We start from the raw sequence: 16,102 nt of genomic DNA, 5'->3' as shown, positions 1-16,102 counted from the left end.
ACGCTGATACCTGATATGTGGGGGGGGGAACCACTGTTTCTGCGCATGGCAGAGCTCAGAAGGGTAGGAGCGCCGTTTGACTTTTACAAAGCAAAATTGGCTGGAATTGAGATCGGGCGCCATGTCACATTTGGCGAGCCCCTGATGTGAGTGAAACCCCCCCACAAGTGACCCCATTTTGGAAAGTAGACCCCCCAAGGAACTTATCTAGATATGTGGTGATAATTTTGAACCCACAAGGGCTTCTCACAGAAGTTTATAACTTACAGCGGTACAATTAAAAAATCATATTTCCCCCCCCAAAAAAATGATCTTTTCACCATCAATTTTTATTTTCCCAAGGGAAACAGGACCCCAAAAGTTATTGTGAAATTTGTCCTGAGTACACTGATACCCGATATGTAGGGGTAAACCACTGTTTGGGCGCATGGCAGAGCTCGGAAGGGAAGGAGCGCCGTTTGACGGAAAATTGTCTTGAATTGAGATCGGGCACCATGTCGCGTTTGGAGATGTGCCTGAACAGTGGAAACCCCCTACAAGTGACCCCATTTTGAAACTAGACCCCCCAAGGAAGTTATCTAGATGTGTGGTGAGCACTTTGAACCCCCAAGTGCTTCACAGAAGTTTATAACGCCCGGGCGTGAAAATAAAAATAAAAAAAAAAAAACACATTTTTTCCCACAAACATGATCTTTTAGTCCCCAATTTTTTTTTTACTTTCCAAAGGGTAACACGAGAAATTGGACCCCAAAAGTTGTTGTGCAATTTGTCCTGAATACGCTGATACCCCATATGTGGGGGTAAAACACTGTTTGGGCGCATGGCAGAGCTTGGAAGGGAAGGAGCACCATTTGACTTTTTCAACGCAGAATTGGCTGGAATTGAGATCAGACGCCATGTTGCATTTGGAGAGCCCCTGATGTGCCCAAACAGTGGAAACCCCCAATTCTAACTCCAACCCGAACCCCAACACACCCCTAACCCTAATCACAGCCCTAGCCCTAATGTGAAAATGGAATACATTTTTTTTATTTTATTATTTTTCCCTAACTAAGGGGGTGATAACGGGGGGTTTGATTTACTATTTATGGCGGTTTTTATGTTTGGCAGCTGTCGCACGCTAAAAGTCGCTTTTTATTGTAAAAATAGTTTTTGCATCACCACATATTGAGAGCTATAATTTTTCCGTATTTTGACCCACAGAGTCAGGTGAGGTCTTATTATTTGCGGGACGAGTTGACGTTTTTATTGGTACCATTTTCGGGCACGTGACTTTTTTTTAATTGATTTTATTCCGATTTTTGGGAGGCAGAATGAACAAAAACCAGCGTTTCATGGATTTCTTTTGGGGGGGTGCGTTTACACCGTTCCGCGTGCGGTAAAATTAATAAAGCGGTTTTATTCTTCGGGTCAGTACTGTTACAGCGATACCTCATTGATATCATTTTTGTTATGTTTTTGGCACTTTTATACAATAAAAACAATTTTATATAAAAAAATAATTATTTTTGCATCGCTTTATTCTGCAAGCTATAACTTTTTTATTTTTTCGCAGATGATGCTGTGTGGCGGCTCATTTTTTGCGGGACAAGATGATGTTTTCAGCGGTACCATGGATATTTATATCAGTCTTTTTGATCGCGCATTGTTTTTTGCTTTGTTTTTTTTTTTTTTTAAGGGGTTCACTAAAGGGGTTAACTAGTGGGACAGTTTAATAGGGCGGGTCGTTATGGACGCGGCGATACCAAATATGTGTACTTTTATTTACAAAAAAAAAAGAATTTATTAGGGAATTTTTTTTATTTAGGAATTTTTAAAAATTATTTTTACACTTTTCTTTTTTACTTTATCCCAGGGGGGACATTACTATAAAGTGTCTGCTCTCAGCAGGTACTGAGAAAGCTGCCTCCCTGCAGGATCCCAAAGGCCCCCGCGGCCATATTGGATCTGGGGGCCCGCAGGGAGGAGGCCCTTGGAACAGCGCCCCCTCCCTGCGTGATTCTTCCCTATGCTCCCGGAACACTGCGATCATGTTTGTTGCAGTGTGCCAGGGGTTAATGTGCCGGGGGCAGTCCGTGACCACCCCTGGCACATAGTGCCGGGTGTCAGCTGTGATAATCAGCTGACACCTGGCCGCAATCAGCGGCGCTCCCCCCTTGAGCGCCGCTGATTGCGGTGACGTACCATCCCATCCACGGTCCCACGGGTCTGGGTCACATGGACGGGATAGTACGTCACATGTCAGAAAGGGGATAAATAAAAAATATTGTTCATTAACATCGGCCTTGCTATTATTTATCTATCTACTGTATATCTATCCATAGATATATCAAAAAGATAGATATATCTATCTATCCCATATCTGTCTATCTATAGATCTGTCAGTCTGTCTGTGGGCGTTTTTAAAAACTGATCCGTTAAAAAAAAGGAAGAAACAGATGAAAAAACAGATGCGACGGACCCATTTTTTGACGGATATGGCTAGCGGATCCGGCGAATAAACGGATCCATCGCATGAGTTTTTCACAATCTGCGACGGATCCATCGATCCGACAGATTGTGACTTACGCCAAAAAACTGATATGTGAAAGCAGCCATAGACCAAAAAGGGTCTGGCGACACAGACGGACTGTGACTGGAGGGCTAAAACCCAAGGCCGATATACTGACCGCTGGGGGCGGGGGAGGCCTAACACAGTTATGATGCCCAAAACAGACTGAGATAATCCTCTCGACTTATACGGCAAGGTGACAATGGGTACCCAGTCTCGAGGCACCTAGTGTATGACAAATGTTCAACCCCACAAGGGTTGAACAGGGGGGGAGGGTATGTGATGCAGTAACCTCTGGTACAGCTAGGGGGCGCTGTGTATGCATTTAAGGATGCGCTTGGAGGCATAATTATGATGGTGAATTAGGGACTGGCATTATTGTAAATGGCCAGAATGTGTTGCAGAGGTTCTCTGCACTGTAAGCCCAAAATGATATGGTTATGCTGGGACTTATAGTTCCACAAATGTTTGTTCTGTATTACTTATAAAGGGGGGCTTATAGGATTAGCCAGAGAGCTGGGCGGGAATTGACTAGCCACACAAGCACCGCCCATCCATGGGGTGGTTACAACCATATAATGTGACTGAAGTCTGGTCACATGGGTCAGAGTGTGTACCTGAATGGTTCAGCGTGCAAGGTCCTGGAAGGTCTGTGTTGGAAGATTCTGGGAGTAGGATCGTATTCCAGGAGCACGTGGTGAAATTTTGGACCTGGTGGCCTGGGTGTTGGACAAACATCTTGAAGAGCACATGGACAGGCCACATGTGTGGGCAGAGCCTGGGACGGCCCCACACTGAGAAAGATGCTGTCCTGTTGAGGACCTTGGACAGACGAGGAGTCAGCCTGTGGAGCAGGAGCTCCTGAGAGGTAACCCCAGGTATGGGGAAAGCACTATGTGCATTGACAATGGTCAGTTACTGAACTTTGCGGTCACCCGGTGACTGGAGAGAGTCAGGCGTGACTAGTGAATGCTTTGTAAAGCCACAGGTGATGAAGTAATGGACTGTGTGCAAGCGGGTGATGTGCAACCTGGCTTACGGTGGGGTTTATGACGTTTAAATAAACCCTATAGACTGATTTGTGTGGAAAACCCGTGCCTGACTACGTTAATCCGCTGCCAAGCGAGTGCTCCCCAGCACACACAGTAGGCGCTACGTCACATTATATATGTATTCTATAACCCCTTCCCGACCCATGACGCCTACATAGGCGTCATGAAAAGCCGTGCCTAAACGACCCATGACGCCTACTTGGTGTCATGGTATAAATCACCCTCCTGCGGGTCCAGTGACCGGGGTCACTGAAAGGTCACCCGACCCACGCGCACACAGGAGGCTTTGTGCTTCATCACAGGGGGCATGGCTTAGCCCCCACGTGGCTACGATCGCTCTGATTGGCAGTTTCAGTTTTAACAGCCAATCAGAGCGATAGTAATATTTCATCAATGAAATTTGATGAAATATTACAATCCAACCATGGCCGATGATGCAGTAGCATCGGACATGACTGGCGACCCTAACTTGACCCCCCAACCGGCTGGCTGGGGCAATCGGCCCCCGCCACGGACTGAAGGCAGCGATTGGACACTTCCTTCAGGATCTGCTCCCCCTCCCCTTCCCTCAGCTCCCCCCGCAGTCTGGTCCACCCCCCCTCACCCTCCCCGGTACATGCTATGTCCCTCTGGCTGTCCCGGTGCCCTGCCGTCCCTCCTGCATGGGCGCCGCCATCTTGAAAATGGTGGAAGCATGCGCAGTACGACTGTAATATTTCATCAATGAAATATGGTGAACTATTACAATCCAGCCATGGCCAGAGACATTACCCTGACCCCCCCCCCACACCGGCTGGCGGGGGCGATCACCCCCCCCCCCAAAGACTGACAGCAGCGATCGGATGTTGCTGTCCCGATCTGCCCCCCCTCCTCTTCCCTCCGCTCCCCCCCGCAGTCCGATCCCCCCTCACCCTCCCCAGTACCTGCTATGTCCCGCTCTGGCTCCTGGTGTCCCGCCGTCCCTCCTGCATGGGCGCCACCATCTTGGAAAATGGCGGGCGCACTACGCATGCGCCGGCCGGCAGATTCATTCATTTATTTTGATCACTGTGATAAACTCTTACAGTGATCAAAATAAAAAAAAAAAGTAAATCACCCCCCCCCCTTATCACCCCCATAGGCAGGCACATATAATAAAATAAAGAAAATATTTTTATTTTTTCATTTAGGGTTAGGGCTAGGTTTACAATTAGGGTTAGGGTTGGAATTAGGGTTGGGATTAGGGGTGGGATTAGGGTTAGGCTTGTGGTTAGGGTTAGAGTTGGGGTTATGATTAGGGTTGCAGTTAGGGGTGTGTTGGGGTAAGGATTGGAGTTAGAATTGGGGGTTTCCACTGTTTAGGCACATCAGGGGGTCTCCAAACGCGACATGGCGCCACCATTTATTCCAGCCAATTTTGCGTTCAAAAAGTCGAACAGTGCTGCCTCCATTCCGAGCCCCGACGTGAGCACAAACAGTGGTTTACCCCCACATATGGGGTACCGTCGTACTCGGGACAAACTGGACAACAACTTTTGGGGTCGAATTTCTCCTGTTACCCTTGTGAAAATAAAAAATTGTGGGCTAAAAAATTATTTTTTGAGGGAAATTTTTTTTTTTTATTTTCATGGCTCTGCGTTATAAACTTCTGTGAAGCACTTGGGGGTTCAAAGTGCTCACCACACATCTAGATAAGTTCCTTGGGGGGTCTAGTTTCCAGAATGGGGTCACTTGTGGGGGGTTTGTACTGTTTAGGCACAACAGGGGCTCTGCAAACGTAACATGACGTCCGCAGACCATTCCATCAAGTTGGCAATTCAAAACGTCACTACTTCCCTTCCGAGCCCCGACGTGTGCCCAAACAGTGGTTCAGCCCCACATATGGGGTACCAACGTACTCAGGACAAACTGGACAACAACGTTTGGGGTCCAATTTCTCCTGTTACCATTGTGAAAATAAAAATTAGCAGGCTAAAAAAACATTTTTGAGAAAAAAAAATTATTTTTAATTTCACGGCTCTGCGTTATAAACTTCTGTGAAGCACCTGGAGGTTCAAAGTGCTCACTATGCATCTAGAAAGTTCCTTAGGGGGTCTAGTTTCCAAAATGGGGTCACTTGTGGGGGAATTTTAAAGTTTAAGCACACAGGGGCTCTCCAAACACGACATGGTGTCCGCTAATGATTGGAGCTAATTTTCCATTCAAAAAGTCAAATGGCGTTCCCTTCTGAGCCCTGCCGTGCACCCAAACAATGGTTCCTCCCCACATATGGGGTACCAGCGTATGAGGTACCAGCGTACTCAGGACAATCTGGACAACAACTTTTGGAGTCCAATTTATCCTGTTTCCCTTGGGAAAATAAACATTAGCTGGCTGAAAAATAATTTTTGAGGAAAAAACATGATTTATTATTTTCTCTGCTCTGTGTTATAATCTTCTGTTTATCACTTTGGGGTTCATAGGGCTCACCAGACATCTAGATAAGTTCCTTTGGGGGTCTAGTTTCCAAAATGGGGTCACTTGTGGTGGAGCTCCAATGTTTAGGCACACAGGGGCTTTCCAAACGCGACATAGCAACTGCTAAATATTCCAGCATATTTTCCATTCAAAAAGTCAAATGGCGCTCCTTCCCTTCTGAGCCCTGCCGTGCGCCCAAACAGTGGTTTATGACCACATATGAGGTATCGTTGTACTCAGGAGAAATTGACCAACAAATTTTAGCATCCACTTTACTCTGTTACCCATGTGAAAATGAAAAAATTGATGCTAAAAGAAAATTTTTGTTGGAAAAATTAATGTCCATTTTTTCCTTCCATGTTGCTTTAGTTCCTATGAAGCACCTGAAGGGTTAATAATCTTCTTGAATGTAGTTTTGAGTAGCTTGAGGGGTGCAGTTTTTAGAATGGTGTCACTTTTAGGTATTTTCTGCCAAATAGACCCCTCAAAGTGACTTCAAATGTGAGGTGGTCCCTAAAAAAAAAATGGTTTTGTAAATTTCGTTGTAAAAATGAGAAATTGCTGGTCAAATTTTAGCCCTTATAACATCCTAACAAAAAAAAAAAGGTTGTTTCCAAAATTGTTCTGATGTAAAGTATACATGTGGGAAATGTTATTTAGTAACTAGTTTGTGTCACATAACTCTCTGGTTTAACAGAATAAAAATTAAAAATTTGAAAATTTTCCAAATTTTCGCCAAATTTCCATTTCTTTCACAAATAAACGCAAAAATTATCGACCTAAATTTACCACTAACATGAAGCCTAATATGTCACGAAAAAACAATCTCAGAATCGCTAAGATGCGTTGAAGCGTTCCTGAGTTATAACCTCATAAAGGGACACTGGTCAGAATTGCAAAAAATGGCCAGGTCATTAAGGTCAAAATAGGCTGGGTCATGAAGGGGTTAATAGACTTTACACTTTTTTGCTTTTTTTCTGCTTGTTTTATTTTTTGCATAGTGCTGCAGTGGAGATGAGATTATCATTGGCTGCTGCTCCCTGTAAAAGGTAGTGACTGAGATAACAAAGCTTTCAATATAATGATGAGAGCAGTTTTCTCAGTCCCCGCTAACGCTCCTGACAGCAGCTGATAGAAACCAGTGACGAGATGAGTAAGGAACCACTGACTGTTTTGCTCCTTCAGGTTGCCTCTCTTCCCCATTGTGCCACCTCACCGATGGTGATCCTCTGGGATTTGACAATGGAGGTGGGGGTGAAATTTTGTGCTCTGATAGAATTCGTATACCTCTGTGTTGCGTGTTTCTTTCTAAGGGTGTCTTTTGCCATAGAGAACGTGACACCTTGTGCAGGATGCTGCCATGAGTGGTGCCCAATGTTTGGTGAGACCTAGAGCTTAGGCCACCTTCATCTACACTTCTGTAAGCTCTTAGATCCTCATTTCATTTGGCAGAAGTGGAGGATGGTGGGATCCTTAGATGACTTCACATCCTTTTTTGGGGCCCCTGATATAGCTGCTCTTGTGCCTGAGATATTAGAAGTCAAGCTTCTCGTCATGCATGCTTTGAACGGGGAGGAGAAGACTTATTGTATCTCACAATGAACCATATTATGATTTCTTACCTTCTCTCAGGTCATTCTGGAGTTCCTGTCGGACTTTCTTCTCATCTATGTCTTCTAGAACAGCCAGGGTCACCTCGGCGCCATAGGCATCCCTGTAGTTTTTAGTAATCAGATGAGCAATAGTTTCTGGATTTTTCCCACTCAGTACGTCTTCTGGAATATTTTTATATTCTTCTCTTATTTTCCAGACACTCAGTTTATCTATAAATCTCTGAAAATTTGAGTGTTTCAGTTTCTCCAGAGCCTTCACCAGGACCTCGTGTAATGTCCGCCCCATCTTCTCACACGGAGCTGGTCCTTGGCTCCTCCAGGTTATTCCTTTTGTAGACGTTTTCTATACTAGTGTCATAACCTCGGACTTCACAAGATCTTTACTCCAACTTGCTCCAAGAAGTGAGGTCTGGCCGCTATGAAGGGACCACTCTCAGTGTTGGTTGAATGTATTATACATGATAAAATCTCTGCAGATTATAAAAGTCTTTTCTGAGTAGTTTTCATTAAATGTGAGAAATGAACTTCAAAAAATAACGCATGATTACCAATGTTGTACTTCTAGTCACATCATTGGCTGCAGTGGTTCCTCTCACTTCTGGAGCCAGAGCAGACCTCTAGAGCCACCTGAATCGGGATCTCCGATGAAGCCCTTTCAGAATGTATGGGACGTGTGGATGAATGATTATCTGGAGAAGAAAAACCGAGAGCCACCATGAGTTCTATGCCGCGCCAAGAAAGCCTCCTGAGGCCACTCGTGTGGTGGCTTCTCAAAATGTCAAAACCAAAACATGTCATTCTCAAAAATGTTGGCCCTAAATAATTATTATTATGGTTTGGAGTCTTCCCTCAGTCCACAAAATACAGTATACTACAAGCATCTATAAACACAGCCCCGTACTATATACCGCGAGTAGAGGACACTAATAGGTGGACCACTTCACAGTGTTTATTGTGGGACCTGTGAGTAAAGTTCTTGATGTGGAGCTGCACCTCTAATATCTAGTGGAGCGGTCACACTAGTTAGTGTATACAAACCTTCACTCTATATATAGTTGTGCTCAAAGGTTTACACACCCCGGCAGAATTTTTGCTTTCTTGGCCTATTTCCAGAGAATATGAATGATAACACCCATATTTTTTCTCCACTCATGGTTAGTGGTTGGGTGAAGCCATTTATTGTCAAACTACTGTGTTTTCTCCTTTTTAAATCATGACGACAACCCAAAGCATCCAAATGACCCTGATCAAAAGTTCACACACCCTGGTGATTGTGGCCTGGTAACATGCACAGAAGTTGACACAAATGGGTTTGAATGGCTACTAAAGGTAACATCCTCACCTGTGACCTGTTTGCTTGTAATCAGTGTGTGTGCATAAAAGCAGAGTGAGTTTCTGGGATCCAGGCAGACTCTTGCATCTTTCATCCAGCCACTGACGTTTCTGGATTGTGAGTCATGGGGAAAGCAAAAAAATTGTCAACGGATCTACGGGAAAAGGTAGTTGAACTGTATACAACAGGAAAAGGATACAAAAAGATATCCAAGGAATTGATAATGCCAGTCAGCTGCTCTCAAATTGTGATTAACCCCTTCCCGACATGCGCTGTACTAGTACTGCTCTGCGGGAACTGAGTTCCCTCAAACAACAGTACTAGTACGGCGGCATGATCGCGTAGCCTCACGCTGAGTGCCACAGAGATCGCATGTGGGTGCCAGCTGTATGTGACAGCTGACATCCCACAGCAATGCCCACGATCTGGGCAGTACTGACAGTGGCATAGAGAAGAATCGCGCAGGGAGGGAGCTCCTTGCGCTCTCCCACCGGAACAACGTGATGTGATCAGGTTGTTCTGGGGGTCTCCATGGAGACCCCTGGCTCCAAGATGGCCGTAGGGTCCTTCAGGGACCTGCAGGGAGGTGGCTTGCAAGTGCAAGCTGAGAACAGGCGCTGGTAAGCCACCTTCAATGCCAGTCAGATTGCTGATCTGACACTCTGCTTAGCACTGTGTCAGATCAGCACTCTGACATGATATAGTGATGTCCCAACTTGGAACAATTTAATAAAGTTAAAAAAAAAAAAAAAAAATGAATGTGTAAAAATATTTTTTTAAAAATCCCCAAAGAAAAAAAAAATTTTTTTCCAATAAATCCATTTAAAGTAAATAAAAAAAAATTAAAAAACAAAAGTACACATAATTGGTATTGCCGCGTCCGTAACGACCCGACCTATAAAACTGTGCCACTAGTTAACCCTTTAGTGAACACCGCAAAAAAAAAAACGAGGCAAAAAACAATGCTTTATCATCATACCGTAGAAAAAAAGTGCAATAACACGCGATCAAAAAGACGGATATAAATAAGAATGGTACTGCTAAAAACGTCATCTTTTCCCGCAAAAAAATAAGCCACCATATAATATAGCTCCATCAGCAGAAAAATTAAAGAGTTATAGCTCACAGAATAAAGCGATGAAAAAAATAAATATTTTTTCTATAAAATAGTTTGTGTAAAAGCGCCAAAACATAAAAAATATGAGGTATCGCTGTAATCGTACTGAACTGAAGAATAAAGCTGCTTTATTAATTTTACCACAAGCGGAATGGTGTAAAAAAAAATATAAAAAAAAGCAATTCCTGAATTGATGGTTTTTGTTCATTCTGCCTCCCAAAAATCGGAATAAAAAGCGATCAAAAAATGTCACGTGCCCGAAAATGGTACCAATAAAAACGTCATCTTGTCCCGCGAAAAATAAGACCTCACATGACTCTGTGGGACAAAATATGGAACAATTATAGCTCTCAATATGTGGTGATGCAAAAACTACTTTTACAATAAAAAGCGCCTTTTAGCGTGTGACAGCCGCCAAACATAAAAACCGCCATAAATAGTAAATCAAACCCCCCGTTATCACCCCCTAAGGCTATGTGCCCACGTAGTTTTTAGGTGCTGCGGATTTCTCCCTGCGGATTTTGAAAAATCCGCAGGTAAATTTCAGGTCAAAAGGCCTGCGGATTATCACCTCTACAATGGAGGAGATGGTAAACCGCAGCGGAATCCGCAGAAAAGAATGACATGTCAATTCTTTCTGCGGATTAGAAACTGCAGCAAAGCCGCGTGGAAAATTCCGCAACATGTGCACAGTGGTTTCCATTTTACCTAGAGTAAAATGGTACTGTACACTGCAACAGATTCTACTGCAGACCCACAGGGCCAGAAAAGCTGCAGATCCGCAGCAAAATCCGCAACGTGTGCACATAGCCTTAGTTAGGGAAAATAATAAAATAAAAACAAGTATTTATTTCCATTTTCCCCATCAGCCATCCTGTGGAGCACGGCGGGCGTGACCGGCTATCCTGCGGAGCACGGCGGGGGTGACCGGCCATCCTGCGGAGCACGGCGGGGGGTGACCGGCCATCCTGAGGAGCACGGCGGGGGGTGACCGGCCATCCTGAGGAGCACGGCGGGGGGTGACCGGCCATCCTGAGGAGCACGGCGGGGGGTGACCGGCCATCCTGAGGAGCACGGCGGGGGGTGACCGGCCATCCTGAGGAGCACGGCGGGGGGTGACCGGCCATCCTGAGGAGCACGGCGGGGGGTGACCGGCCATCCTGCGGAGCACGGCGGGGGTGACCGGCCATCTTGCGGAGCACGGCGGGGGTGACCGGCCATCCTGCGGAGCAGGGGGTGACCGGCCGTCTTGCGGAGCACGGCGGGGGTGACCGGCCATCCTGCGGAGCACGGCGGGGGTGACCGGCCATCCTGCGGAGCACGGCGGGGGTGACCGGCCGTCCTGCGGGGCACGGCGGGGGTGACCGGCCGTCCTGCGGGGCACGGCGGGGGTGACCGGCCGTCCTGCGGAGCACGGCGGGGGGTGACCGGCCATCCTGAGGAGCACGGCGGGGGTGACCGGCCATCCTGCGGAGCACGGCGGGGGTGACCGGCCATCCTGCGGAGCACGGCGGGGGTGACCGGCCATCTTGCGTAGCACGGCGGGGGTGACCGGCCGTCCTGCGGAGCACGGCGGGGGTGACCGGCCATCCTGCGGAGCACGGCGGGGGTGACCGGCCATCCTGCGGAGCACGGCGGGGGTGACCGGCCTTCCTGCGGAGCACGGCGGGGGTGACCGGCCTTCCTGCGGAGCACGGCGGGGGTGACCGGCCTTCCTGCGGAGCACGGCGGGGGTGACCGGCCTTCCTGCGGAGCACGGCGGGGGTGACCGGCCTTCCTGCGGAGCACGGCGGGGGTGACCGGCCATCCTGCGGTGATGTTATAGGACACACACAGATGCTGTTAGAATAGATGGAGAAATTCACAAGATCTTTGATAGCTCAAGAAGGAGAACAGAAGATGTAAAAAGACGCGTTTGTGACGCTGCGGATCCGCCTGCTGCATGTTCCGCACGGGCTGACTTCACCACCCTGAGACTTGTGCGCGCAGTGATCTCACCGTGTCCCTCATGGCCTCAGTATGGAGGTGAGCCGTGTCTCTGCCCGCAGTTCCCTGTGACCCCGCTCCGGGACAAACCGAAAGTGAAAGCTTCAGGACGGACACAAGAGGCCGCGACCAGAACGGAGGGATGACGTCACCGGAAGGGGCGGGATGACGTCACCGGAAGGGGCGGGGCCTGCTACAGTCAGTGAAGGAAGTAGTGATGCGCTGGGGATGAAGGCGATACTGTGCACTAGCAGCCGCGTACAGAGGGGAGTGCGGGGACAGGGCTCCGTGTGAGGCTCCGAGCATGGATTGTGGAAAGGGTTGATGTTACTTCAGTGGGGCTGTGTAGAGGGGGGCATGGTGAGGGGTTTTGTGGAGGAGGGGGGCATGGTGAGGGGTTTTGTGGAGGAGGGGGGCATGATGAGGGGTTTTGGGCAGGAGGGGGGCATGGTGAGGGGCTGTGTAGAGGGGGGGGCATGATGAGGGGCTGTGTAGAGGGGGGCATGGGGAGGGGCTGTGTAGAGGGGGGCATGATGAGGGGTTTTGGGCAGGAGGGGGCATGGTGAGGGGCTGTGTAGAGGGGGGGCATGATGAGGGGTTTTGGGCAGGAGGGGGCATGATGAGGGGTTTTGGGCAGGAGGGGGGCATGGTGAGGGGCTGTGTAGAGGGGGGCATGATGAGGGGTTTTGGGCAGGAGGGGGGCATGATGAGGGGCTGTGTAGAGGGGGGCATGATGAGGGGTTTTGGGCAGGAGGGGGGCATGGTGAGGGGCTGTGTAGAGGGGGGCATGATGAGGGGTTTTGGGCAGGAGGGGGCATGGTGAGGGGCTGTGTAGAGGGGGGGGCATGATGAGGGGTTTTGGGCAGGAGGGGGGCATGGTGAGGGGCTGTGTAGAGGGGGGCATGATGAGGGGTTTTGGGCAGGAGGGGGGCATGGTGAGGGGCTGTGTAGAGGGGGGCATGATGAGGGGTTTTGGGCAGGAGGGGGGCATGGTGAGGGGCTGTGTAGAGGGGGGCATGATGAGGGGTTTTGGGCAGGAGGGGGGCATGGTGAGGGGCTGTGTAGAGGGGGGCATGATGAGGGGTTTTGGGCAGGAGGGGGGCATGGTGAGGGGCTGTGTAGAGGGGGGCATGATGAGGGGTTTTGGGCAGGAGGGGGGCATGGTGAGGGGCTGTGTAGAGGGGGGCATGATGAGGGGTTTTGGGCAGGAGGGGGGCATGGTGAGGGGCTGTGTAGAGGGGGGGCATGATGAGGGGTTTTGGGCAGGAGGGGGGCATGATGAGGGGCTGTGTAGAGGGGGGCATGATGAGGGACACAGATCCTCACATTTGTCTCCAGAGGCTAAGTCCTTTCAGCCAGCTTCTGAGCATGCTCCTGGAATGAGCTCCCATTGGAGTTCAGGAGTCAGGTGCTCAGGGCTCTGGAGATTTCTGGAAGGTCCCGTACGCTATAAAAAGTGGGCATGGCCGTTCCACCATGCGCTAGTATTTCCATACTGCTGCTGTATGTATGGTGACGGATGCTTGGACTGGTGGATGACTTATTATGAAACCCCTTCCCTCTGATATTACGATTGTGTGAGTGATTGGGCAGCCGCCAGTAGCAGCGCCAGCGCGCTCCAGCCATACCTTTTGCAGCAGCTAAGGCCTCTTTCACACTTTGTTTTTTGTGTCAGTTAAAATCTGCCAAAAGGACGGATGGCGGATCCGTTTTAGTACTGATGACAACGGATGCCACCGTCCGTTTTTTTTGATGCATCCGCAAAATGAAGAATTTTAAAGGAATCGCAGCCTGGAAAAGGAGAGAGATTTTTGTCCAGCTCCCAGACAGAATTCCGGGTTAAATCAGTGTCTGGAGGATCCGCCGGGGAAAAAAACGTTGCAAGCTCCGTTTGGGAGTCTTTGAGGATGTTTACGGACACTAACATTTTGGCGCATCCGCACAAAAACGGATGCAACGGACGACAATCAGTCAAGATCCGCCAATAATGTAAGTCAATGGGGAAAAAAACGGATCCGCAAAGAAAAATGGATCCGTTTTTTTTTCCAAATCGGCGGATCTTGACTGATTGTCAAAAATGGAAGTGTGAAAGAGGCCTAAGCGTCCTGCATTGCGCCAGCGTTCTTGCAGCACCTTGCTTGCGGCTCTGTTCACACCGCGCTGCGGTTGCAGCCTCCCGGGTGTTCGCAGTTGCGACACCTCGTACCTTAAGTTTTACGGTAGGTCTAGGGATAGTCCTGGTGTGTAAGGCTATGTCTGTAACCTTTAATACAGTGTCCACATCGCTGAAGTCTGTGACCCTAAACAGATTCAGCGGTATTTGTTTTGTTAGCAGCTCTGTGCATATAACAGTCTGCTTTGGTGCACTGACTGCAGCTAAAGTCCTGTGCACATCTCCGCCTGAGTGCCCTGTCTCAGCAGCGGTTTTGTTATCTACCGCACAGTGGACCCTGAGCGGTGAACGCACTTTATTTTAATTTTATTTAGTGCGTTCCACCGCTCATAACAGAAGGGGCATGGTGAGGGGCTGTGTAGAGGGGGGGCATGACAATGGTTTTTCTGGAGGAAGGGGGCATGGTGAGGGGCTGTGTAGAGGGAGCATGACGAGGGGTTTTGTGGAGGAAGGGGGCATGGTGAGGGTCTGTACAGGGGGGGCATGACGAGGGGTTTTGTGGAGGAGGGGGGCATGGTGAGGGGCTGTGTAGAGGGGGGCATGATGAGGGATTTTGTGGAGAAAGGGGGCATGGTGAGGAGCTGTGTAGAGGGGGCATGATGAGGGTTTTGTTGAGGAAGGGGGCATGGTGAGGGGCTGTGTAGAGGGGGCATGATGAGGGGTTTTGTGGAGGAAGGGGGCATGGTGAGGGGCTGTGTAGAGGGGGGGTATGACGAGGGGTTTTGTGTAGAGGGGGCATGAGGGGTTTTGTGGAGGAAGGGGGCATGGTGAGGGGCTGTGTAGAGGGGGGTATGACGAGGGGGTTTTGTGGAGAAAGGGCATGGTAAGGGGCTGTGTAGAGGGGGGGCATGATGAGGGGGTTTTGTGGAGAAAGGGGGCATGGTAAGGGGCTGTGTAGAGGGGGGGCATGACACGAGGGGTTTTTTGGAGGAAGGGGGCATGGTAAGGGGCTGTGTAAAGGGGGGCATGATGAGGGGTTTTGTGGAGGAAGGGGGCATGGTGAGGGGCTGTGTAGAGGGGGGTATGACGAGGGGTTTTGTGTAGAGGGGGCATGAGGGGTTTTGTGGAGGAAGGGGGGGGCATGGTGAGGGGCTGTGTAGAGGGGGGGTATGACGAGGGGGTTTTGTGGAGAAAGGGCATGGTAAGGGGCTGTGTAGAGGGGGGGCATGATGAGGGGGTTTTGTGGAGAAAGGGGGCATGGTAAGGGGCTGTGTAGAGGGGGGGCATGACACGAGGGTTTTTTTGGAGGAAGGGGGCATGGTAAGGGGCTGTGTAAAGGGGGGCATGATGAGGGGTTTTGTGGAGGAAGGGGGCATGGTGAGGGGCTGTGTAGAGGGGGGTATGACGAGGGGTTTTGTGTAGGAGGGGGCATGAGGGGTTTTGTGGAGGAAGGGGGCATGGTGAGGGGCTGTGTAGAGGGGGGTATGACGAGGGGGTTTTGTGGAGAAAGGGCATGGTAAGGGGCTGTGTAGAGGGGGCATGATGAGGGGGTTTTGTGGAGAAAGGGGGCATGGTAAGGGGCTGTGTAGAGGGGGGCATGACACGAGGGGTTTTTTGGAGGAAGGGGGCATGGTAAGGGGCTGTGTAAAGGGGGGCATGATGAGGGGTTTTGTGGAGGAAGGGGGCATGGTGAGGGGCTGTGTAGAGGGGGGTATGACGAGGGGTTTTGTGTAGAGGGGGCATGAGGGGTTTTGTGGAGGAAGGGGGCATGGTGAGGGGCTGTGTAGGGGGGGTATGACGAGGGGGTTTTGTGGAGAAAGGGCATGGTAAGGGGCTGTGTAGAGGGGGGGCATGATGAGGGGGTTTTGTGGAGAAAGGGGGCATGGTAAGGGGCTGTGTAG

General features: G+C 49.5%; 1 protein-coding gene across 6 annotated transcripts in view; it reads right to left on the bottom strand.

The window, feature by feature from the left end:
• The window catches only part of LOC141050273 (uncharacterized), a 149,452-nt gene extending 137,035 nt beyond the window's left edge, over nucleotides 1–12,417 (bottom strand). For 2 of the 6 annotated variants that reach the window (XM_073547157.1, XM_073547159.1), the window contains exons 1-3: nucleotides 12,101–12,417; nucleotides 8,995–9,095; nucleotides 7,662–8,341 (exon numbers count right to left, since the gene is read on the bottom strand). In XM_073547157.1, coding sequence (XP_073403258.1) covers nucleotides 7,662–7,938 — 277 coding nt within the window. In that variant the 5' untranslated portion in view covers nucleotides 7,939–8,341; nucleotides 8,995–9,095; nucleotides 12,101–12,417. Of the gene's footprint in view, nucleotides 1–7,661; nucleotides 8,342–8,994; nucleotides 9,096–12,100 lie in introns of those variants that run through there. The other 4 variants (XM_073547158.1, XM_073547162.1, XM_073547160.1 and 1 more) reach the window with 4 other exon arrangements.
• Nucleotides 12,418–16,102: the final 3,685 nt, after the last annotated feature.

Source organism: Dendrobates tinctorius, unplaced genomic scaffold, assembly GCF_039654945.1.
Source record: "Dendrobates tinctorius isolate UK_male_01 unplaced genomic scaffold, ASM3965494v1 ptg000151l, whole genome shotgun sequence".
Classification (NCBI taxonomy): Eukaryota; Metazoa; Chordata; class Amphibia; order Anura; family Dendrobatidae; genus Dendrobates; species Dendrobates tinctorius.
Note: the sequence above shows the minus strand (reverse complement) of the source record. Positions and strands in the feature narration are given on the sequence as shown.